Source organism: Macaca nemestrina, chromosome 3, assembly GCF_043159975.1.
Source record: "Macaca nemestrina isolate mMacNem1 chromosome 3, mMacNem.hap1, whole genome shotgun sequence".
NCBI classification, from domain to species: Eukaryota; Metazoa; Chordata; class Mammalia; order Primates; family Cercopithecidae; genus Macaca; species Macaca nemestrina.
Window position 1 is genome coordinate 76,268,477 of NC_092127.1, and position 26,211 is coordinate 76,294,687.

Here is a 26,211-nt window from a genome sequence, read left to right on the forward strand (position 1 = left end):
ACTCAATTGTTTTAACATTAAAATACATTGTGTACAGGAGGTTGAGGTGGTAGGATTGCTTGAGCCCAGGAGTTCAAGGCAAGCCTAGGTAACACAGAGAGACTGATAATATTGACTTTACATATTCAACAGGAAAAATAATTAAACTAGTCAAAATCCTTTACAATAAGCTCCATTTTGCCATAAAACTCTACATTACAGAAAGGGAATTAAGTACCCATTACTGGCCATTTACACAAATTTTAATATTCAAGTAATATTTAATATAGCACTACGCTATTATCAAATAATTTGGATGGTTAGAATGGGATTGATCCTAGCAACAATAGATATGAAAAACTTTGTACTCTACCACCTGAGCTAATATGAGTTTTTTTTACTGTTACATAGGCATCCTGAGCCTATATAATGTACCTTGTTGCAATCATCTACATATTATAACATAAAATTATAAATTTGGAAAAAAACTTAGAGACTTCAGGGGATTTTCAGTCTAGTGCTTCCCCCACCCCACCCTACCCCACCCCACCCCACCCCACCCCACCAACATTCATTACATCATGTTTTCCTAGATGTAGTCATTTGTAGAACCTGAAAATTATTTTTTAATATTTATTTACTTTAAAGACATGGTCTCACTATGTTGCCCAGGCTGGACTTGAACTCCTGGGCTCTAGCTATCCTCCCACCTCAGCCTCCCAAATAGCTGGGACCAGAACCTAAAAATTATTTAATTTACAAACACACATCTCTACTTCACTCTGGTCACCTGGCTGACTTCTTCCTAAAAATATCAAAATAAATTAGGCTGCTCACAAATTTGGTCTTCTAGAAACTATAGTGTGGGCTATCCTCTATCCAGCTCTCATAATTGTGTGATATTCTTCATGTTACTTTTCTAGGAATATATGTTTTTACTTTGGGATTCCCCACTTAAAAGATAAGAAAATGAGAGGGATAGGAAAGTCATAATATATACTGCCCCTTACCCCACTCAAAAAACGGCAACTAGATTTTCTTTTTTTTTTTTTTTTTTTTTTTTTTGAGGCGGAGTCTCGCTCTGTCGCCCAGGCTGGAGTGCAGTGGCGCGATCTCGGCTCACTGCAAGCTCCGCCTCCCGGGTTCCCGCCATTCTCCTGCCTCAGCCTCCCGAGTAGCTGGGACTACAGGCGCCGCCACCACGCCCGGCTAATTTTTTTGTATTTTTAGTGGAGACGGGGTTTCATTGTGTTAGCCAGGATGGTCTCGATCTCCTGACCTCGTGATCCGCCCGTCTCGGCCTCCCAAAGTGCTGGGATTACAGGCTTGAGCCACCGCGCCCAGCCGGCAACTAGATTTTCTTAAATTCAATACTACACGAGTGAAATTTTGCTTGGGAACTTTGAAGTAGGAATAAATGGCTTCTAAAGTAATATATTTTATCAGGGTATCAGGGTTTGGTCATCTTTTCATAGAAAATAAGTGTTCGGAAATAATTGGCCCACATACCCGGTTCCTCCTTTTTTCCAATTGTTGTCACTTAAAAAATATTCATCAGAAAGGGGAAAATTTGTTTTGAACTGCACTTGCTGTCCCTAAAGTGCCACATCAGCTTCTTAACAACAAAGAAGACATAATTATGAGCACAAGAATCAATTAAATAGATGTATTTTTAGCTAACTCACTTTTAAAACTTAAACTATTTTTCTAGCTAACTCAAATAATTCTCTAAATATCTTATGTACATAGCTTTTTTCTTTTTTTATCTGAATGACCTGACAAAATATATTATATAGAGAAACTTTAGCTTCTCCCTAGTGTCAATGACAACATAATAAGGGAAAACATAGCAACAGAGTTTAAAAATATATTGATAATGGCACCCAGGTGTGGGCATGCACCCATAGTCTTAGCTATTCAACAGGCTGAAGTGGAAGGATCTCTTAAGCCCAGGAGTTCAAGTACAGCTTGGGCAATGTAGTGAGATATATCATCTCTTCAAAAAAAAAAAAAAAAAAGCACACTGCTAGCCAACATGGTGAAATCTCATCTCTACTAAAAATATAAAAATTAGCCAGGTATGATGGCTTACGCCTGTAATCCCAGCTACTTGGGAGGCTGAGGCAGGAGAATTGCTTGAACCCGGGTGTCGGAGGCTGCAGTGAACCGAGATCGTGCCATTGCACTCCAGCCTGGTGACAGAGCAAGACTCCATCTAAAAAAACAAACAAACAAACAAACAAAAAAAACACAAAAAACAAAAAAAAAAGCAAATGGCAAATAATAAACAAAAGTCTTCAAATTATAAACCAAATGACTTGAGCTTCTGCCAATTATGATAAATTATTTTGGGACTACAAATGGGTATTAAAAACTTTTTAAAAGAAGGCTAAATATAGAATCCTCTTTCAACATTTTTTTAAACATTGCCTCTAAAATCTCTTAATAGTTGTCTTCCAAATATTATCCTCTTTCCAAGGTAAAAAAGACAAAAGATAATTAGTTCCTCTGGAAATCTCTATGTTTGCCTGATTGTACTGAGCAGAAATATGCATATTTGCAGATCTGCCAAGTGCAACCCATTTTGCTGGAGAATTCCCAGTGCATTGAATCTCTGCCAAAAACATAAGCTGGGTGTTGAAAGTTCCCTTTTATCTGTCTGCAGAATTTCACTTTCTCCCTCTGCTGGCTGCCACAGATCCCCTTTACAGATATTAGGTTTAGATGTGCAATGAAACACACATTTGTTCTCTTTAAGTTTTATGATAATGAATACTTCAGTACCCCTTTCTTATAAGTATTTCTCTTTAGAGCAGCTCTCAGTAACTGGAGTTCACCATTCCCTGTGCAACTGAATAAAGCTTTTCTGTGATAGGTCCTTCCTATAAGATTTGCAACTCTTACCATTATTTAAAGAACTCAGAAGCACTTCTAAAAACTGTAAGCATTTTACAATGTTTTCTTTGCACCACTGAACAGCCCCCGCTGAGGAAAGCAAAATGAAGAGGGCCAGATTCATGCTGCGGAGGGCATGATCTTTTCTGTGAGATCAGTATTTTCAGATTTAGTTCACTGATTAGGCTAAGCTCCTATTTCTTTATATGTTTTGCCTCTAAGCATGTAAACACAGACATTGGAGATCACTGTGATTCATATAAGTTTGTGGAAATTAATGCTTATTCTATTATTTATTTGTTTGCAAAATTTTAAACAATAAAGAATACGGTTGATAATAATTAACACAAATTTTACTGTTGTACCCTTCATTAATTCTATGACCATCATAGTAACTATAATAGAGAATTACTAGCATTTCTAGAATTACAATTAATGTGTATGAATTAAATGGAGAAATTGTGGGAAAGGAAGAAAAAAAATCTTTGCTTTGAAAAAAGTAAATAATGAATGAGCTCATTAGAACTTTGTTCACTTTTATCAGATATCAATACCTTCTACACAGTCTCTGCTATACATAGACTAACCACAAAATAAGGAATTGGTTCCAGGTAGGGTACAGAAACACTCGTCACAGAGTGAATACTTTTTCCCCAAAATTCAGTTCTTTTCTTTCAAAAAAACTCGTGCTACTTTGGTTTATTGTGCTTTCATTTTCATCTTTTTTCGTATAAGAACCAAGAAGAGTTTTAATGTAGATTATAAACCATTTTAACCCAAACAAAACAACAAAACAAAAAAAAGTAGGAAACAAAAGATAATTATTTTCTCTGGTCACAAGAACTCCATATAAAATACAGTTACAGTACAAGGATAAGATATCTATTAAGTTTAGATGAGAGAGAGACTAGAAATCTCCCATTTGATTTGATGGTTAGAAACACTTAATAAACGGATTAAGACGAACAAACTTAACTCTATCATTACTCCCATTTATATATGTTCTTCAGGAAAAAGTATTCCAGAAAATACCAAGCTTCAGTTATCTAAATTTAAGCAAATTATGTTACAATTATTGACCAGAACAAAGGGTGACTATTCCATCACTTCAGGAAATGGCTCAAAGATTACACCTAGTTTACACAAGTAGATGGGAAATTAACACCACTGAAGTATACAAAAGATTTTTGGCATCATATGCAAACAGAAATATACACTCATCAATAATCATGTTAATGCAAGGTATTCTATTCCCCAGTATCTAAAAAGTTTAGTCTTCGCTATTTTCTTCCAGTCGTCCCAGAGGTCCTCCTAGGCCTTGAAAACAACTGTTGTTTGTTTGTTTTTTTTTTGAGACGGAGTCTCGCTCTGTCGCCCGGGCTGGAGTGCAGTGGCCGGATCTCAGCTCACTGCAAGCTCCGCCTCCCGGGTTTACGCCACTCTCCTGCCTCAGCCTCCCGAGTAGCTGGACTACAGGCGCCCGCCACCTCGCCCGGCTAGTTTTTTGTATTTTTTTAAGCAGAGGCAGGGTTTCACCGGGTTAGCCAGGATAGTCTCGATCTCCTGACCTCGTGATCCACCCGTCTAGGCCTCCCAAAGTGCTGGGATTACAGGCTTGAGCCACCGCGCCCGGCCGAAAACAACTTTTGTTTTTTGTTTTTCTGTTTTTGTGGTTTTTTTTTTGAGACGGAGTCTCACTCTGTCGCCCAGGCTGGAGTGCAGTGGCCGGATCTCAGCTCACTGCAAGCTCCGCCTCCCGGGTTTACGTCATTCTCCTGCCTCAGCCTCCCGAGTAGCTGGGACTACAGGCGCCCGCCACCTCGCCCGGCTAGTTTTTTGTATTTTTTTTAGTAGAGACGGGGTTTCACCGTGTTAGCCAGGATGGTCTCGATTTCCTGACCTCGTGATCCGCCCGTCTCGGCCTCCCAAAGTGCTGGGATTACAGTCTTGAGCCACCGCGCCCGGCCCAAAAACAACTTTTAAAAACATGAGACAAAATTTTAAATCTGGTCCATCTCATTTCATACTTAACCCTTTTAATTATTCTCATTTCGTTTTGTGATTTGCTTCTACATGTGGTTCAGGGATATACAACAGAATAGAAGATGGCAGGGTCACTGGCCAGACTGAGTTGCTTCAACTTCAGCAGGAAATGAGTTTTGGAATGAAAGGGCCCCCCAATCCCAATCAATGAGCCAGACTTCCAAAGCCAGGAAAACCATGGGGAGTCCTCAGCCAGCCAGAGATCTTCCTATCTGACCTCGGTATTAATAGCTTTTGGTGGCATAAGTCCCAAGAGGCCTAAGTCCTGCAGAGACAGTCCTCTAATCATTATAGTATTTAGAGGGAAGGTTGTGAGGAAGTGACTAAAAAGGAAGCAGGTTCTAAGGATATAAACCTTCATTGGACTCTCAAAGCCACTTTTTTCTCAGTGAGCCATTGTAGGTATTTGACTTGAGTAGCACTCTTTGATTTTGAAGACCAGCCCTTTTCTTGCTATGTCTCTCCCAGTCTCAACTACATCTCATCCTAGCTGTCTGTTTGTTCAGTCTGACTTCACCAGCCTATTTTAGTCTTAAAATAAAATGATCTGGATCTGAATTTTGGCTCTGCCACATTTGCTGGTGATTCGCAGTATGAGTTTGACAAGTTACTTAACCTGTATGAGCCTCCATTTCATCAAATATAAAACCAAGTTACAATATCCACCTCATTGCATTGCTAAATATTAACAATAACTCAAGTTAAACTGCCCTCTTTAATTGTCTTTATCACTCTGTTAGCAAGTTCTTCATACTCCAGTTTAACCCTCTTTTAACCATTTCTTATTTTGGCTTTTCTACTTTATCAATACTCTGCTTTCCAACATAAAAAGTGTGGTTGAAAACTTCTATCCCATCTTTATGGATGTTTTCAGCCCTAGGCAAAGTCATACCCTAATGGAAAAGCAACATCCTGGCAACTCGTACTACATGCTTTCATGGCTGTTCAAGATCAAGGCAGTTAATCCTCCCTGCTACAGTCATATATCTATCCTTTGAGGATAATGAAGAACAGTTCTACTCATGAGCTTAGTGAAGGGCTCCACATTTACGAACTTTGGTAATCCTGATCAGCAAAATTAATTAAAAGGAGGGCTTGGCTTTTCAAATCCCAGATTTGCAATATATTTAGCAGTGGTTTTTGTTGAGCTTCCTTGATAAAATCAGTATCTACTATCACTAAAATTATCAATATAAGATAATTTATACTTTAGGTTAAAGTAGATACTAACCTGCCTATTTTAATTGTAAAGAAAAAAATTATCCTCAAACCACAGTTAATTTATCTTAAGAATTTCATGTTTCGCTGAAATTCGATATAGTTGTGATCACCTAGAATTGTACTTTTCAAACAATGTTTAATGGAGCCACCAGACTCAATGAGGATGTCTCCGGGGAACTTCCTGAAAGTGGGATGAGGAGGAGGGGAAAGAAGAGGGAAAAGTGGGTGGGTTCCATATCCCCCATGCCCACTGCAGTCAGAATAGTTCTCTTTGTTAATGCCAGATTTTATTTTTCAAAACGGTTTTGCAACTAAAAAAAAAAAAAATTTTAAGTACCTGAACTAAAAGATCCCTTCAGTCTTATAAAGAGCTCTATGCCCTCAAGTAAACACTCCTAAAAGTCACATGGGAAGCAGAAATTTAGAGTTTCTAGTTAAATGGACATATTAACCTTCTTCTAATTCAAAGTCAGCAAACTGAAGTCTTTCATCTTCAGGGCCTGTTTAACACTTTCAGTCTAACTCTACTGTCCAAAGAATGCGTAGCAGAGCAGAAAGAATGTGCCTACCTAAGGACACCTGGGTAAGGACAGCAGCCTCTCTTCAGTCATGGCAAAAAAGACATACATTTTGGAGTGCTAAAGTAATCCTTTCTTCAAGGTCAAAAAGTTTTTTTTTTAATACTTTAAGTTCTAGGGTACATGTGCACAACGTGCAGGTGTGCTGGCACATGTATACATATGTAAAAAGTGTCCTTAAATTTTGCCATGAAAATGCTGTCATTAGGACACAAACCAAAACTGAGGACCTAAGAAGAGTCAAACCTTTCTTATACCTTCCCTCAAAACAGATTATCCCTGATTTCTGATTTTTAGAGAGTAATATTCGTGTACTTAAAATGCTTATAAATTTAAGGAGTTTGATGATACTACAAATTCCCAGTCATCAGTACTTGCCTAATCTAATATTGATCTCTCTGTCTCTCATTCTCCACAAACAATACTTCAATCCTTGCCCTTTTCCTCAAATACTCACTAACAACTCTGGCCACATCTTCTTCACAGAGAAATTACAAACTTTTTCTTGACACCCCCTTCAGTTTTCCCTACCATATCTACAAACCTATCTGTATCTGTACGTATCCTACAGAGATTGCCTTAGCTGTGTTGATGTGCGTGTTGTCCTTCCCACTGGCTATAGGTAATTCCCGTTCCTAGACCACCTCCTCCATCACTTCCTTCCTTTTCAGAAACCCATACCTCCGATCTCTTTCTTTTTGCACTGTTCCCATTAAAATGTAAACATGTTTAAGATTCTCTCAACCCAACTTCCCTATCCAGACGCTGGATTCTCCGCACTTTCATTTCCTGACAAAATTTTCAAAAATCTATCTTTTTTGCTAACTGCATCCCCTTATCTCTTATTTACTCCTCAAACCACTCCGGTCTGGTTTCTGCCCTTGCTTCTCTACCGAAATTTCCCTTGCCAAAGTTACTCAGGACATTTACATATAAAACTCCTGCTGGTTTGTTGATGCATTTATCTTCTTTGACCTGTCAGCAACATTTGGCACTCACTACAAATCATTATTCTTCCCTTCTTTGTCAAGAAGTGGAATTGGTTCTTTTTCATATTATAATCACAGATCTTTCCTTCGAGCTTCTAAGATTCACCTATCCAACTTCTGACTTAGCTTTTATACCTGGAAGTCTCAAATGATGCAAAATGTATTGAAATATATTCATATAATAATATTAATTATATAATAAAGCAGAGTAATATCCGCCCTTTTAAAAATAGCCCAAGCTGGCCAGGCACAGTGACTCATGCCTATAATCCCAGCACTGTGGGAGGCTGAGGTGGGCAGATCACTTGAGCTCAGAAGCTCACGACCAGCCTGGGCAACATAGTCAGAACCCATCTCTACAAAAAAATTAAAAATTAGTCGGGCATGGTGGTGCATGTCTGTAGTTCCAGTTACTCAGCAGGCTGAGGTAGGAGGATCACTTGAGCCCGGAAGGTGGAGGCTGCAGTGAGCCATGATTGTACTACTGCACCCCAGCCTGGGTGACAGAGGGAGACCCTGTCTCAAAAAACAAAACAAAAAGAAAATAGCCCAAGCTGATTAATGCTGTCTCTTTATCAACATTAATAAAATTGTCTAATTCTCCTTTAGCACTCAAAAGAATAGCCACAAAGTACAGAAAATGTATGTTAAATAACTATCATTCGAAGAGGACAAATTTTTAAGTTATTCCCCCCTCCTTTTATCTTATCTTCAATAGTACATGACCTGGATTTTGTAAGGTCTTGAGGAAATTTCTAAGCAAAATGAGAAATGAGTTAAAAATTACAATTTTATTAAAAAGCTAAGTTGATTTCTCCTCTTTTGGCATTCTCGCATATCTTCTGTTCTTGGATTAAATTATTAAACTAGTACAAAGGCACCATATATGATTTATGGCACCTGAAACATCATGGATATTTGCATGATTGTCAATGTTAATGATGTCATACAACTCATCTAATAGTTCACCATGTAATTTTTTCCTCTGTAACCAAATGAGATGATTTTCACAATATTTCATAGATTCCTTCTAGAAAAGAAATGTATTCTTGTAGATGAGATTCATGACTTAAAAATACAAGCAGATTTCCCCAAATCGTGTATGCGATATAAATAGACTAATAATTTTTACATTCTATCATGTAAGTCTAATATTTTCTTCTTCCCTCCTTCCCCTTTATTTAAATGTAGAATCTGGAGAATTCTCCATATGGATGCAATCTGTTTGAATTATTTAGAATCAAATTACTTTATTGACAAGCTTATAGCAATCAATTTTATAAGTAATTATGAAGATAATGTTCTGATCACAGAAAACAAGTTCATAAGTTCTTAGAGAAAATAGATGACTTTGGTGAACAAATCTCAATGTGTTTATTATGTCTATTTATTCAAATTTCTTTCCTCCACCTCCCTTTTTCCAGCAACGAATATCTTGAGGAAGAGACAATCAATCTATTTACCAACAATTCCCAAACAATACCGATGATAATTGCCTAGACTACAGAAAGAAAAGTCTTACAGTATATTACATTTCTTATAATTACAAAATTGTTAATGCTATGACATCTTTAAATCTGTTTTCATAAAAATTGTTTTTACCAAAATAGTACTTAGTTACATGCTAACCTCCGTGTCTTTTTATAAGATTCTTTTAAAGTAATATTTAAAATACCAGAAGTACCTTTTGCAACATGGTGGTCATTTGAAATATCAATTCTTCATGTCTCTTTTCATTACTTACCTAAAAGGATAAAAAAGAGAAAATATTAGAAGTTTGAAACCATTTCAATTTATCATTAAGAACAGTTTCTATATTTCAAATCAAAATAAGTTTGTAGCAGGCACTGATAGAGTTCTTCATTTTAAAAAGTCACTATTATAAATGCAAAAGAGCAAAGCAAAAATATTTGAACATTTCAAGAGTTCAGTAAAGTAACCAAAACAGAATGTGATAAAAGATGAAAAATAGCCTATTAATATGTAAGAGAAATAGATTTTTTAAAACATGAGAATGTCCATTCAATCATAAGTAGATTCATAAGAATCTTGAGTGACTATGTTTACTTTCAGAGTCTGTCTAAATGCATGAAAAAGCATTGCCTGAAATTGCTGACCAAAGAGTATTAAATTGAATAAGCATTCCCTATCTAACAGTCAATGACAAAAACTAAGAAATGACAGATACGTGTGGCCTATCCCTTCTTCTTCCTTTTATAACTGCCATTTGTTAAACATCTACAATATGTCAGCAGCTACACTAGCCATCTCATATATCGTATCTATTTATCCTTCATGACAAGTCGTAAAATAGGAATTACTAAGTCTCCTTTACAGGTAAGAAAAACTAAACATCATAAAGTTTACATGACTTGACCAGCATTGCAAATGCCAGAGCCAGGATATATCCATCTCTAAAGTCTTCTTTTTTTATTATATTTTGCTGCTTCCTTTCAAAAGATTTGGTTTATTTACATGTTACACAATATCAAGAGATTGGACACGTTTTTAATGCCAAAATCTTGTTATATTACATCAGGTTATGCTAACTGCTCGCATTATTGTAGCACAATATATCAGACTTTCATGAGATTTTATTTCACCTCTGGTATCATTAAGCCACTAACATATGGCCATGCTTCTACTTTATTTTCTCTTATTCTTCAAAGCATATTGGAACTTTAACAGCCATTCACTGACATTCAAGCCCATGAATGGTTATGAAAACATGAAAGACTCAAATACTAAGTGTTAGAAATGATCCAGTGGCTTAGGATCCCTGGACCAATTACAGCAGAATCACTAAGCGTGCTTTTTCAGAAATCTCAGTGTTGAGTCGCACGTCAGTATACTTTTTAAAGACTACACTTTCTACAAACTCTCCAAGATGATCCCTCTGCATATTAAAGCATAGGAAAATATGGCAAGAATCACTGCCTTATACCAGTGGTTCCTAGACCAGCAGAATGAGCATCACGTGGAAACTCGTTAGAGATGCAAATTCTCAGGCCCCCCTCCACCTTCCAACAAGAAACTGGAAGTGGGGCCCAATACTATGTGTTTTAACAAGCCTTCCAGATAATTTTGATGCAGTTGGAAGTTTGAGGACCATAGCCCAATGTGAAACAATCCTGGATTTTCTTGGCCAGAGGGTTTTCACTATCTCACTTGTGAACTATTAATATTTTGAGCTATTATGATGGAGTCAAGGAAGTGTCATTCTTCAGTTTCCAGGAGGCTCTCTGAACTCCCGGGAATAGCCGTCTGGCACATACCATGTTCAACGCCCCCAGTCCTCTTTCTTCCCCTTATCTTACTTGATCTACTTTTTGTCTAGATTAAAATATCATAGTTTCAACAGATATGGTGTCCACATTCACATAAACCTTAATAGGAGCTATTAAAATTATAAACACGTATTCAGACACTGAAATCACAACCACCGTTTTTAAAATTTCCTTGGAATTGTGTATGTAACGACAGTTATCAGATAGGTACCATAATACTTCTTTGAAGAAAAATCTTCCCATAGTTCACTTTGTATGTGGTGAACAATCCTCTCTGTGTCTTAGTACAAATTCAGAAAGGACAACATTTAAGCATTCATAAGAACTTTCTATGAAAAAGACTAATCAAGGCCGGGCGCGGTGGCTCAAGCCTGTAATCCCAGCACTTTGGGAGGCCGAGAGGGGCGGATCACGAGGTCAGGAGATGGAGACGATCCTGGCTAACACGGCGAAACCCCGTCTCTACTAAAAAATACAAAAACCTAGCCGGGCAAGGTGGCAGGCGCCTGTAGTCCCAGCTACTCGGGAGGCTGAGGCAGGAGAATGGCGTAAACCCGGGAGGCGGAGCTTGCAGTGAGCTGAGATCCGGCCACTGCACTCCAGCCTGGGCGACACAGTGAGACTCCGTCTCAAAAAAATTAAAAAAAAAAAAAAAAAAAAATTAAAAGAAAAAGACTAATCAAATTGAAATAAGAACATAACCTCCAGGTGTCAAAAGAATAAAACAGGTTCACAAAAACCTGGCCCAATTAAAGTCCAAGGCATATAGACAGTAACATCACAGAATATTAATTGTGGACCAAGTTGCTTTCCAGCTCTTATATTAGTGAATGCGCTAACAGGAACCTGATTCAACATCTCACACAACAGTGTGGAACATAGGAAAATCAATGTTGTGCACGGCATGCTGAGCAAAGTGTTCCATCTGACATTTAGAACTGGTTGCACTCAGCTACTTTTAATTTTAGTCCCAATTTCAAGAGACTGCCAAAGACACAAAGCTACTGCTTAAAGTCCTTGCTTCCAGCTCCCATTGGGCTGATCTGTAGAGCCTTTGAATACTCAGTTCCACTGACAGAACACACATTATTTCCTTTTGAAACTGAAAAACCAGTTCCTGGGCTTTTGCATACATGTTTATTCTTCTCCAAGAAACTCAAGAGCGATTTAAGTGCTCTCCTCTTCACTGTGAGTCTGTAACTCTTCTCTCTTAATGATGCAGTGTCTTATGCTTAGCTCAGTTTAAAATGCACTTTCCTGGCTGCCTTCAGATTCACAATTCAATTTGATTCTCCTGGCCTCTGGCTGTTGAATAACTTTCGATGGTGAAATATATTACATCTCTTTTTCTTTTCTTCTTCTTCTTCTTCTTCTTTTTTTTTTTTTTTTTTTTTTTGAGACGGAGTCTCACTCTGTCACCCAGGCTGGAGTGCAGTGGCATGATCTTGGCTCACTGCAACCTCTGCCTCCTGGGTTTAAGCGATTCTCCTGCCTCAGCCTCCTTCCTGAGTAGCTGGGATTACAGGCACACGCCACCATGCCCAGCTAATTTTTGTATTTTTAGTAGAGATGGAGTTTCACCATGTTTGTCAGGCTGGTCTCAAACTCCTGACCTCATGATCCGCCTGCCTCAGCCTCCCAAAGTGCTGGGATTACAGGCATGAGCCACCGTGCCTGGCCTTTTTCTTCTTTTAAGGCAGAGATTTTGCTTTGAGGTTGCAAAGAAACAACACTGAAAACCATTTGTAACAAAAAATTAACTAGATACTTTCGGCATCAGTTTATCAGCATCTCTTTCCTCCCAAACTTTATAAAAAACTTCCTATAAAGATGAAAACTCACTCATTTTAACCCAGTACTTTTTTCTCCTAACTTTAACAAGCACTAAGATACTAAATAATAGATAACGTTGCTTTCCCTCATATTCTAGCCATTTTCTGGAATGTATGCTTCCATTTATACCTTATAGTTATCCAATTACAACTGCTAAAAACCCATATCTGAATAATTGAATGAATAGTTAGATGGCTGTTGAAATCCCAGGGGCTAAATGTGGTGACTCTAATACTCAAAAAAATGACTCCCTACAAAAAGGCATGCAGTGCTAACAGTGTATAAGGCATTATATAGGTGCCTTCCAATCTAGTTGGAGATGACATAATGAAACCAAAAAAGTTAATAATAAAAACTTATAACTTATAGTGCGTTTCCAAGTACCAAAAATTATATTGACTACATACATTATCTCAACTGGTATTCAAAACAACGTCATGAAAACCCTCCTATTATCTACATTCTGCAGACAAGGAAAGTGAGGCTCTTGCCCAACACCATATTGCTCATCAATGGCAGGAATGAAAACCAAATCTAGATTTTCCTGCTTCAAGAAGCCTTGGTCTTATCTGTAATTGGTTTTATAAATCAAGCAATGTAAATTAGAAGGCATATTGGTGGGTCAGGCATTAAAGGGCTTGGTGGAGGGTAGTCTTCACAGAGGTGATGAAACTTAAGCTGAGTTTTGACATAATTAAGAGGACAGAATAGAAATAGAAATTGGGGGAAGGAGAAAGATGGAAAGAGGGAGACTTGAAGGAAGGTGTTAAGTGGGGTTAATATTGGCTTAAGCAAATGTACAAAGCAGGATTTCTCAAGGTAAGTTCAAATAGTGAACATTGTACCCAATAGATAAACTTTAACCCCCTCCCCCTTGTTCCCCCTCCCCTACTTTTGAAGTCCCCAGTGTCTGTCAGGAAATACATTATTTATGCAGATCATCACTTACCATCTTTGACATAAATCATACTCCCCATGTGTGAACATTAAATAATGCTTCATCATAACCAAAAGCAATGTACAGACCATGTATGGATCCTAATCTGAACAAACCAATTGAAAAAAAAGGCAGGTTTGAGATAAGAGATATCAGGGAGATACGGGTATTAGATATTTGATACTAAACTATCTTAAAGAGGTGTAATAATGGCATGGTGGATATGGTTTTTTTAAATGTCTTGCTAGTTAGAGGCATAATAAAATATTTACAGGTAAAATGACATAATGTCTGGTGTTCACTTTAAAATGCTCTGGAAAAATGAAACCAAAAAAATGTGGGGTGGAAAATAGATGGAACAAAATCAGTAAAATGATGACAATTTTTGAAGCTAAGTGGATACATGAGATTCCTTATATTATTCTCCTTACTTTGGTCCACATTTGAAATTTTCCACAAAAGGCTTTTTTAAGAGCCTCATGAAATGTGGCCAGTAAGACAAAAACACCACCAAAATTTTGGTCTATACAGAGAGATGACCCCTCAAAATAGCTATATCATTCATTCACCCTGTGGTTTTTGAGTCTACAGTGTGCAGGGGGTTGTTCAAAGGTGAATGAGACACTGTTCCTGCACTCACAGATCTTATAATCATATAGGAGATGCAGGATGGAAAACTAATGACAGCAATCCAGAGTCATCATGGTGAGCAGATATGGACAAAGGACGTGATTAAGTTTAATATTTAGAAAACTTGCTCTGGCTACAGGGATGGATTGATGAAAAGCAGAGAAAATGAAGATGGGAAACTAAGATACTACCACTGAAACTGAAGAAGACGTGATGGATATTAGAAATGCAGAAGAAGTAATTTAATTCTTGTACTACTTATAATTTATTTCTAGTATTCATAAAATAGTTCAGGCTATTAGGTGCCTACGTTGTACCCAATCCTACAGAGAAAACCTTGTTTAGAATCCTCTCATCTATGCTAATGGCTAAGAAAATGGTGTTTTTATGGGGCCAGAGAGAGAAAAAAGAAGAAATTGTATATGCACGTTCATCTTAGTAATGATGTAAATAGCAACTAACAAATTGAGAAAACTATAAATAGTTTAAAATTATTTTGGATGTTACTAAGAAAATATGTAAATACACAAATTTAAGCAACCAGTTTAATTGAAAGGGAGCTCCTTTTTTCTGAGCTCCAACATGTGGTATTTGGAATCCTAATTACTAAGGTCACCTCTGTATTCTGTTAAAGAAATTATTTTCCTAACTTTCACTACAATTAAAATATGCATAAAGATATTCAAGTCTTTGTACTATTGCTTTCACTCATTTTTAAATAAAAACAATGAGATTACACCCACAGGAAAGTCTTCACAACCCCCATCAACCTGGATAGAGTTGAGAAAGGAAGCAGCACACAAGGGTTAGGAAATGCCTTTCCCTTCCCTAAGTGAGGTATTAGAAATGCTGAAAATACCCTCCATGGTGGTCATTTCTTTCAGTGTCTCTCAGTCGGAATGAAATATCTGAACTGACAGTTGTGGATCAGTGTCTGTAGGGCAACAATTTCATCATGGAGCTGACACATCCCAGAGAAAAACACCATCCTCTGCTTCCTCCTCTTTTATCTCCTGGTGTGTCAACTACAAAAAAAATTCTTTCTCTTGGAAAAAGGGCTGACTAAGTCATGAGCTAGTTATTTAGGTCTATGTTCATTAGACAGGAGAAAGAAGAAAATGAACTGTTTCATTTGTTTTTATTATTTTCAAGGTCTTTTTCTCGAGTGTGTTTTAAATTAATTTCCAAATATGGAATCTAGAATTTTTATTTGAAAGAGTAGTCAACACTGGTTTAAAAATGGTTGGCTTCAGTGGAGAAACCTTATAAACACTGTGTCAGCCAAGTGACCAGAGTTCACATCAACAGCACTGTCATGTTCACAGTGCTACTCTTGATATAATGTGATGAAAACGGCACTTTATTCTGTGATCAAAACATGTAATCTATGAGAAAATCATAGACAAATTTCAATAAAGGGATATCCCACAATGTACTTAACCAGTACTCCTCAAAACTGTCAAGAGCGTAAAAAACAAAGAAAGCCTATGAAGCTGTTACAGACAAGAGGAGACTAACAAGACACAACTACATAAATGTGGTATCCTAGAAGAGAAAAGGGGCATTTGGTTAAAAACTTTAAAAATCTCAATAAACTATGGACTTTACTTAATAATAACACAATAACTTTATTTAATAATAATTTGTTATTAATTACAATAAATATACCATGCTAATATGAAATGTTAACAAAGAAGAAATTAAGGAGAAAGGATAATCCCATAACTCTGTACTATTCACTCAATTTTTCTATAAATGTACAAATGTTCTAAAAAGTAGTCTATTAATAAAATAAAGATGGTTGGCTTCTCCTTTGATAAAATGTCAAAATATTTTCTCACCTTTTTGATTTATAGTTTATGTCCTATAAATTAATATTGATTTGATAGTAAATCTGTTTTTTTGAGATATTTGAGAAGAATATGCATATTTTCTTCACTACCACAAAATAGATCTCCCAGCCTCAAAAAGGAAATATACAGGAAACTAGTTCTTATTATTCTTGGAAATAACGGGAATAAAAAGCTCTTCCAGAGACAAGAGTGCTGACACCTTCTGGAGAGGCATTCTGCCGCTGCTAGCTGAAACGGTGAGCAAGGGGAATTGCAATGCCTTGGTATCTCAGGTCCTAAACAGATGTTCAAGCCACTGACCAAGCAGATGCACAGCATGGAGAGCTGAGCATCCATCTGGCCTCCCCCATAAAAAGACTGAACACCATCAGTGCATGGATATTTTTAGGGCTAGAAAGATCCTTAAGAGATGATCTGTTTTAATCCCTTCATTTTCACAGATGAGGAAATTTTAATGGCCAACTAATTTCTGATCGGCAATCCTCTTACTACCCTGAAGAAATGTGAAAAATAAAGAGGCTGATCCTAAGAGGTTAAAGAAAATCAGTTGCTTTTCTTCATAACGATGTATGCAAATGACTTCTGCTTGAGACAGATGATGTTTTCCATTTGAACTCCTATTGCGGAGAAGGGGAAAATGAAAAAAGTAACAAGGATGAAGACATGAACGAGAGGCATTGAACAAAGAAACGGAATATTGGCAGACTGGGTCAAAGAACCCCAGGCTCCCGGGAAAACCCAGGAGAGAGAAACTACTCCTGTCATGGGGGACCAGAAGCTATAGCTATGCCAGGTGTTTGAAGAGAGGCATGGTTTTAGTTTTGCCTGAATGAAAATGTAAAGAATTGGCCACTTCCTCAGTAACCAGTTATCAGAGAAAGTCAGAGAGAGAGTTTCTCTAACCTCGGCTGTAAGAGAAATATGACTTGTCAGATCACCAGCTGTAAAAGAAGCAGAGGGGAGAGTGTGCCAGGCAAGGAAAATGCAAAAAACAAATTCATGATTGAGGAGTTCTCGTCCCCTTTCATACAGAGGCTTCACTTTAATTGGCGTATCTGTATGTAGTTCACATGTTGAGCATCCGCACACTGGAGCTAAGTGGTTTGGTCTTTAAATAACAGCTTCACTATAAAGGTGGCGGCTCATTGGAAGGAGCAGGTAAGTAAGTGGCTGTGGCCGTGGTTCCAAGACTGAATAAAGGGAGAAGCCCTGAAGGTCTCAGGTTGGTGACAGGAGAAATGACAGCTAAAAAAACAGGCAGTCTGAGCCTGCCATTTACAGTGTTTATCCAAACCAGCCACATAGCAGCAGTAAAAACTTGATCAAGGCCGGGAGAGGTGACTCATGCCTGTAATCCCAGCATTTTTGGGAGGTTGAGACGGCGGATCACGAGGTCAGGAGATCGAGACCATCCTGGCTAACATGGTGAAACCCCATCTCTACTAAAAATACAAAAAATTAGCCGGGCGTGGTGGCGGGCGCCTGTAGTACCAGCTACTCCGGAGGCTGAAGCAGGAGAATCGCTTGAACCAGGAGGCGGAGCTTGCAGCGAGCTGAGATCGCGCCACTGCACTCCAGCCTGGACGACAGAGTAAGACTCCGTCTCAAAAAAAAAAAAAAAAAAAAAAAACTTGACCAAAAGCTCTTTAACATCGTTCCTTAGCATCTGAGGTCATGAATGAGACCTCAAAGGTGTCTTTCTCTACTTCAGAAAAGCATTATCAGCACTCACATTTATCTGTCCTTTCTACAAGGAAAAGGAAATCTCAATAAGCTGGAAGTTTTAATGCTACATTTCTCAATCCTTTTTTTCTCCCTTCGCTTTTTGTTCTGGTAAAAATGGTTTCTATTCTGTTTCCAGTGCACAGATTTTACCTCTCAGAATTGTTACTTGCTTAAATAAAGCAAAGGGCTTAACAACAGACTGAAGGTAGGAGTAATTAATGTTTACACTTGAGAATTTGCCCCTGATGAATAAACGACTATGCTCTAAACAGAACCTACAGCCCATAGTCTATATCACACATGGCAAAAGAAACAGCTTTTGAAGACATATACTGTAGCTCCTTCCTCCTGTGGCTGGAAAACAAAGTACAAACAGCTAAGCTCTCTCTAAATAACCAATGGACATAAATTAAGTCAGAGCTTTGCTCCAAGTCCAGCAATCCTGCTGACCCTTCCAAGTCTTCTAAAGTGAGCTCCTTTTTCTCTGTCAGAGACTTTGGGCGTAATGGCCTGGAACTGAAGCAGTAGGGTGGCGAGTGGTGAGAGAATGAGAACAAATGCTTTCATTATGCAGCTTGCTGTGGCAAAATGAGTTTGACTCACAAATGCAACACAATTGGGGCAATGTAGAGGCCACAATGCAGCAACACTGAATCACAGACAGTTTGAATGCTCTCGCTTTGACACATACTCTCAGTTGCCCAGTTTTCTGACATTACTGTCAACCAAGAAAACTTTTTTTGAGTTGCTTTTGTTCTTATTTTGATTTTGGAATTTATAAACCTCAGGAAAATAAACTCTCTAGTTTGGGGACAGATTTTGTGGGATGTTAGGCAGACTTTCAATGTAACCAAACAATGTAATGAAGTTGCTTATGAATTAAAAGTGTTCCTTTGGATTCTTGGCATGATTGTATCTCATCTGAAAAAAAGACAGAAGTGCCAGCATCTGCAAGCTCTGGGGCTATCTGAGCATAATAGCAAAATTGTGGCCTCAGTGGAGCGTTAAAAAAAAAAAAAATCTATTTAATTCCCCAGAGAACAGATAATGATAAATTTCTGCCACTCTGAGGAGAAATCCATGGCGTTCAGCACCTAAAAGATTGTAAAATTGTGGGGAAAATAATCCTGACGGTCACTAATGAATGAAAATTCCTTTTGCAAATCCTGCTCTGAATGATTATTTTTTCTTTTAAATTGAAAAATAGGCTTGCCTACCCAAGTCTATGAAAGGGACGATTAAAAGACTTTAGGGTGAGTGTATCAAGTTCTCCCTAAGTACTATATTGATGTCATCCACTGTGGTATTAGGCTAATATGTCTGGTTTTTTGGTGCCATCCGTATTTTTCAGACAAGTGGAATATGAGAGCAACAATTCTAAGTGGTTCAATGGTTATCACAACAAAAATTTCCATTAAGAATTTTCCATTAGGAAAATATGTTTAAGACTATTTAGGATAACTAAATTACTCTTAGGCCACTTACCAGCACATTGATGCTTCATCTCTAAGCATCTCCATTGGGAGAGGCTTTACAAAACTTCTGCACAAAATGTGTCTAATGCACCAGCATCCTGATGTCACCAGTTCATTAACTCTATCAGGCATTTGGCAATTTACTGGGAATTGTACCACTTATTAGTTATAGTCAAAGACGGGGGGGGGGGGAGGAAAGAAATACTGTACATCAAATCTGGCTTTCAGATCTTGCAACCCTGTCATATCTATGAGCTCTGCTATTCTAAAGCATGTTTCATTGATGTGACTCAAAGAAATCATAGCTAAAATATAACAAACTTCCGTCTTGTTTCTGCTCCCATAAAATCAAGCTGAAACAGCCAAGGGATGGTGGAAAAAGTGGAGCACTGAGTTCTAGGGGTGACAATACAAAAGAACATCATGCTCCCAATAAAAAATGACATAGATTCATGGCTCTTCAAGTATTTGCATTTTACCATGTTTTCTAGGCCCAGCTTTTAGGAAATTGTGGAACATTCTACAGCACACTGAGATAAATGTTTAGTTCCTCACAATAATATGTTACTAAATCTACAGCTTTCCATTATCGTCAACTCTTACATAGAACAGCAACATAATCAGCATTCATTTGTAAAGTACTTTCATAACTTAAAGTTTGAAAGTTTTCAAATTATAAAAATAATATATATGAATGTATACTACATATGTACATGTAACACCAAATACAAAAATTTTATGTCGATCAATAATTTTAATCTCCTTAAAAAGACTAGAGATTCCTTCTATTCATATAAATGAATGGAGCTCACCTCCACTAGACTGAATTTCTCAAGGACAGGAAGCCAGGCTTGTATTCACTTCCATATCACAGGGCCTATTACATGCCTAGCCCATAGTAAGTGCTCAAGAAATGAGAGAATTTGATTTTTTTTTAAAAAAAAGAAGAAGCCAACTAGGGCATTTTGAAATGGGACATCACAGAGTTTAGAGATGAAGAGTCGATGTGGTCAGCAAGCTTGTGTTTGCATCCTCATTTTCCCATTTCCTGTCTGTATGATCTTTTGTTTTGTTTTTTGAAACCGAGTGTTGCTCTGTTGCCTAGGCTAGAGTGCAGCGGCACCATCTCTGCTCACTGTATCCTCCGCCTCCTGGGTTCAAGCAATTCTTGTGCCTCACCCTCCCCAGTAGCTGGGACTACAGGTGCATGCTGCCACGCTGGGCTAATTTTTTTGTATTTTTAGTAGAGACAGGGTTTTGCCTTGTTGGCCAGGTTGGTCTCAAACTCCTGACCTCAAGTGATTGCCCACCTCAGCTCCCAAAGTGCTGGGATTACAGGTGTGAGCCGCCGCACCTGGCCTGCATGACTTTGAATAAGTAACTATATCTCTGTGGAGGTTTCCTCCATCTCTAAAAAGGGGAGAAGAACCTTGCAAGACCATTATGGAATACAGAATGTATGCAACATGCAGAGGTTGATAAATGGTCATTATTATGACAGTGTTTCCCGAAGTTGTTTATATTAGGTTAGTACAAAAGTAATTGCAGTTTTGCCATTAAAAGTAATGTCAAAAACAATTACATTAGCAAATTAAGATTTAAGGTGCTCGCTGGGTGTGGTGGCTCACACCTGTAATTCCAGCACTTTGAGAGGCTGAGGCAGAAGAACTGCTTGAGCTTAGGAGATTGAGACCAGTCTAGGCAACATAGAGAAACCTCATCTTTACGAAAAAATATTTTTTTAAAAATTAAATAGGTGTGGTGGCATGCACCTGGGGTCCCAGCCTACTTGGGATGCTGAGGTGGGAGGATCTCTTGGGCTTGGGAAGTTGAGGCTTCAGTGGGCCTAGGCAACAGAGTGAGCGACCCTGTCTAAAAAAATAAAAAGATTTAAAGTACATTATTATTATAATTTACAATAATAACAATATTCATACTTGTAGGTATAATGCACTTTCCCAAATACCTTATATGCTTTATCATATTAATCTAGTCAATAACCATATAAAGTAGTATTATCTTCATTTTACATATGAGAAAATTGAAATTAACATTCCCAGGATTGTTTATAAGATTGGAGCTAGAATATCAGAATGAGTTCTTAAGAAAACAAAAACAACTTAAAAAAAACTATTTATCTGAAATATAGTTGAAATAACTATTTGGGGTATATATTATCTGCTATAAAGGACTTGTAAAAAAAAAATATTTTTAGAACGTGCAAATGCATGAAGATTTACCCACTCCGCATCCTAAAGTCCATCCTAAAATCAACAGCTTAAGAAGCAAAATATGTGGAGTTTGATTGGTTTTGCAGACATCAAACTAATATCCCATATCCTATGACCTCAGGATTCAAAAAGGATAAACTAATAACAAGAACAAAAAGAACAATTATGCCTCAAAGTTTCACTTCAATATCCTTAGCATGGATATCAGTCTCATTGATTCTGAATCTTTACAGCTCTGACCATGTGAATATGAAACACTGCTATTTTCTAACAGCAGTACATCCAAGGTCTAGAGCTGGTAAACAGGACAATGTCAGCATTCGTAACAAGTCTGTATCTTTATAAAGTACTTTATATTCATAAAGAGCTTTCAAACACTTCAAAATTCTTCAAAATTCTGAGTTGGGTAATTGTTATGATCCTTAATAATTACAGAAGCTATCATTTGTCGAGTTTCTATAATAAGCAGGACATTATATACATGCATGCACACACATGCAGACACTTACTTCATTCTGATCCTCACAACAGCCCCATAAACTAGATATATTTATAGTTTACCAATGAAACAGCTGGGGCTGCTTGCCCAAGGGACTTACCCAAGATTAATAAAGGCAGTCTAATTCCAAGGGCAAATGTTCCTGCCATGCCAGGGCTATTTCCCCTTTTCTAGCTCATAACGCCAATCAAATTTTTGTGTACATAGCATTTGCATAATGGCCTCCTCCATTTCCATCCCTTTCTTCCCCCTGGAATCCAGAACTGTTTCACTGGCCCAGAGCCACCTAGAGCTCCCACAACCCATCTGAATCAGCCCTCCAGGATCATCAGGTGCTAAATATTTCTCCTACCCCAATTCCCACCTACCCACTACTATCATCAAAACTTACCGAGTCCATCTCTATATTCTTAATGTCTTTTTGAAATACAAATTATCCTTGTAACCATGGATGCTAGCACATTTTATTCTTCTGGGATAAGGTATTCATTCATACCTTTAGTAAATATTTATTGAGAACTTATTAGGTAATGCTTTCAGAAAACGAATGCTTTAATTCTAAGGACTGACTATAGAAATGAAGCTGTATTTATCTTCAGGCAAGTCTTTTGATACCACTTAAAGCATAATGACAGAAATCACTCTTTCTCCATGTGTAGTAATAGACAATACTTATCAAGGGTTTCCTCTTTCCTAATGCTATGCATGTATAACCTCATTTAAAACACAATTAAATGGTATTAATATTATTATTTTATATATGAGGAAACTGAGGCACAGTGGTGAGGCAGTTTGACAAATATAAGATGGCTAGTAAATGGTAGAATCAGGATTTGAACTTAGCTCTGCCTCCAGAGCTGCTACTTCTAACTACTAAGCTATATTACCTCTAGCTTTTTAAATAATTAGGGTATTTATAGATTCTAATTTGCCTTGGATAATTTTGATATAAGCTTGCTTTCTTCATGCATAACTAATAGCACTCCTTTTACTCTCAAAAGTATACTGTTTTGAAAAATAAATTATATTGTCACCCTGTCTCCAATAAAAAAAAAATTTATAACTTGACATGGCTGGAATAGAAAATAGCACAAGATCATTAATTTTGTAGATTTTATTGTAAGCAGATAAACAAATTATATCATGTATTCGCTGGGACACAAAGAAAGCATGGGAAGGAAGAAAAAAAAACGAAAGATGAGGAGTCATCAATCTTGATTTAAGAACAGGATCTGCTACTGGTTAGTTATGTGGCACGAGGCAAGTCATATAACCTCTGAGTCTCAATCTCATCTATTACATAGAGTTTAAAACACCAAATCCAGTGTTATGGTGAAATGTAAACGATATTACATAGGAAAATACCTGGAACAGTAACTTTACACCTGGAACATAAAAAGCTGTCAAAAAGATGGAAGATTAGTTATTCTTTGGAACACAGTTTCCCTTGGCCTGCACACTACATTGTTTTTCCACTGTAAATGAAAAGGAGTTCTTAAAAGGATTAAACAGTCTTTGGATAGGCACCTAACATCGCAGAGCCCATAGAAATGTACATCATAGGCGGGGTGCAGTGGCTCACACCTGTAATCCCAGCACTTTGGGAGGCCGAGGTGGGTGGATCACCTGAGGTCGGGAGTTCAAGACCAGCCTGACCAATATGCAGAAACCCTGTCTCTACTAAAAATACAAAATTAGCCGGGCATGGTGGCACATGCCTGTAATCCCAGCTACTAGGGAGGCTGAGACAGGAGAATAGCTTGAACCTGGGAGGCAGAGGTTGCGGTGAGTTGAGATCATGCTATTCCACTCCAGCCTGGGCAATAAGAGCAAAACTCCATCTTGAAAAAAAAAAAAAACCAGAAATGTATATCATAAATTCCTGCTACAAACTTTATTCTTCAGAGTTACTGCATTGGGAATTATGTATGAAAACAAATCCACTTCGAAATGCATTCCTTGAAGACCATGTAATATTCTACAGCCCAAATATCTGATCATTGTAGGTGGCCTCACATGTAGGTTGAAGTGGCAGAACCACACCATGCTCTTGAATACTATTTAATTTTATTCTAGAATCTGATACTTCAAAGACTGAGGAGCCAAGTTTCAAGGCTCATCTTGAGGGAACAGGAAAGGAAATCTCAGAGCAGCAAAGTACATAGAGAAAGCTCTTTCCCTTTCTCCCACTGTGAAAGAACAAAACTATTTGGCAAGAAATGTTATGTTTGTACCTCCTCGTACTGTTTTTAAAGGAAGAAAAAGAGGTAAAAGAGAATGGAGGGGTCTGAATGTGTTATAAGCCCCAATGCTATTAGTTTAACATTCCCTAAGCCTGTTTAATTGTTTCCTTCGTCTTTTGTTTAAGTAGTCTCTCCTCATAGCATGTCTTTGCTAGACAGTAATGAGGCAAAATGCTGAAGAATGATGTACTTTTTACTTACAAGCTATAAAAAGAAGAAACAAATTTACAACTGCACTCAAAAAAGAAAACATTACGGTCCCACAGACCTCTGCAACCCTGAGTCCTTGTATTGAGATTCATCCAGCACTGGCTAACATTATGTGGTAATTGTGTTTCCTCAAACTCAAATAATTCATGCCAATTACATAACTCACGCAACTCCCTATGGATTCAGCAATTCTCGAACAGCTGGGATATGAAGTAAAGACCATAAACTCAGCTCTTTTCAAGGAGAAATTACAACACAAACCTACTGGATTATGACATGCTTTATTAATAAAGAAAGTATCATGTTTTACTTTCATTTCTCACATTAATTTGTAAAGTAGAAATAATTCATCATGTTTAAAGAAAATAACTAGGAACCCAGCCAAAAAAAAAAGAACAAAGAAAAAAATAGAAAAATCTAAATTTTAAGAAAAGCACCAAAAAAAAAAGGTGAGTCATCTAAAATAAAGTGGAGAAAATGTTTATTCTTGTCTACACAGTGTACCTCTGCAGAATGAGCTAGCTTGTAGTCAGAAGGATGAGCATAGGCCATGTGGAGCATACATCCCTAAGTGTATATAATAGCCCATAGTATTCTGCCTATTGTAGAAACAACATCATGCATCACTCACCCCAAAGAGAAGAAAGGGCAATATCTCCCATAAAAGAGATGATGAATGGTAAGTACACCCTGTTCAAGAGAATTTAAGGTTTTGTTTTGTTTTTGTTTTTGTTTTTGTTTTTTGAATGAGTGATCCCAACAGCTATAGCACTCATAGAATTCGAGTACTGTAAGTGGTATTGTTTCTACTAAAAAAGCTGAACAAACTAGAGGAGAAATGTTTATTTTAAGAAAATCTTAAATAAATTGAGATTTTTAAGGAGAAATGTGTCATTTATAGAGAAACTAGAAATTATAATTCACAGTTTTGTAATTGCATTTGATATTAGTTGCTACGTGTATATAGTCTAAGGGAACCAATATAATATGGGGTTTGTGCTATGATTTCTTTTTTCTATCACTATTAACAAGCCTTACAGAAAACCCACCAGAGTTAACAAGGTTCAGTGTACTCAGGTCAGCATTCTGAATCATCCTCTTCTTTGTTTGGCTGTCCTGACATGATACATGTTGGTACCACAACAAGGACAGCTGACAACTGCTTTTCCTGTTTGAAAAGAGTTCACCATTCAACTTGGACCAAAAACATTTGTCATGTTGTAGGCAGTGGATTAACTGTAATCAGACCAAACTAGTGGTAGTGCCAGTGCCAGATTGAAATAATCTGGTAAAACAAAAGCTAGATTTGTCATTTTGAGCATTGCTAGGTTGTTTCTTTGGGGGTAGACAGGGGGAGAGTGGAATGTTATAAAATAGACATGACTCTCTCTATGTAGAGTCAAAAGAAAATACGAAAATTAAAAATTTTCAGAGCTGTTTCAAGCTCTTTACCATGCTAAAACTTGCCAGAAGTAGAGATGTTTTGATATTTTTATTGTATTTTAATATGCAAACCCTTGTTATTTTCAGAATACAAAAAAAATCTTCTTCATATATTTTTGTTTTTAAAAGGTTGTAGTAGT

At 37.4% G+C, this 26,211-nt stretch overlaps 1 protein-coding gene across 22 annotated transcripts in view; it reads right to left on the bottom strand.

The window, feature by feature from the left end:
• LOC105486421 (ankyrin 2) overlaps positions 1 to 26,211 on the bottom strand; it is a 698,368-nt gene that overhangs the window by 471,386 nt on the left and 200,771 nt on the right. For 21 of the 22 annotated variants that reach the window (XM_071093131.1, XM_071093141.1, XM_071093166.1 and 18 more), the window contains exon 2: positions 9,390 to 9,449. The exons of the other annotated variant lie outside the window; for it this stretch is intronic. In XM_071093131.1, the coding sequence (XP_070949232.1) occupies positions 9,390 to 9,410 (21 nt within the window). In that variant the 5' untranslated portion in view covers positions 9,411 to 9,449. The remainder of the gene's footprint in view (positions 1 to 9,389; positions 9,450 to 26,211) is intronic. 22 annotated transcript variants of the gene reach the window in all.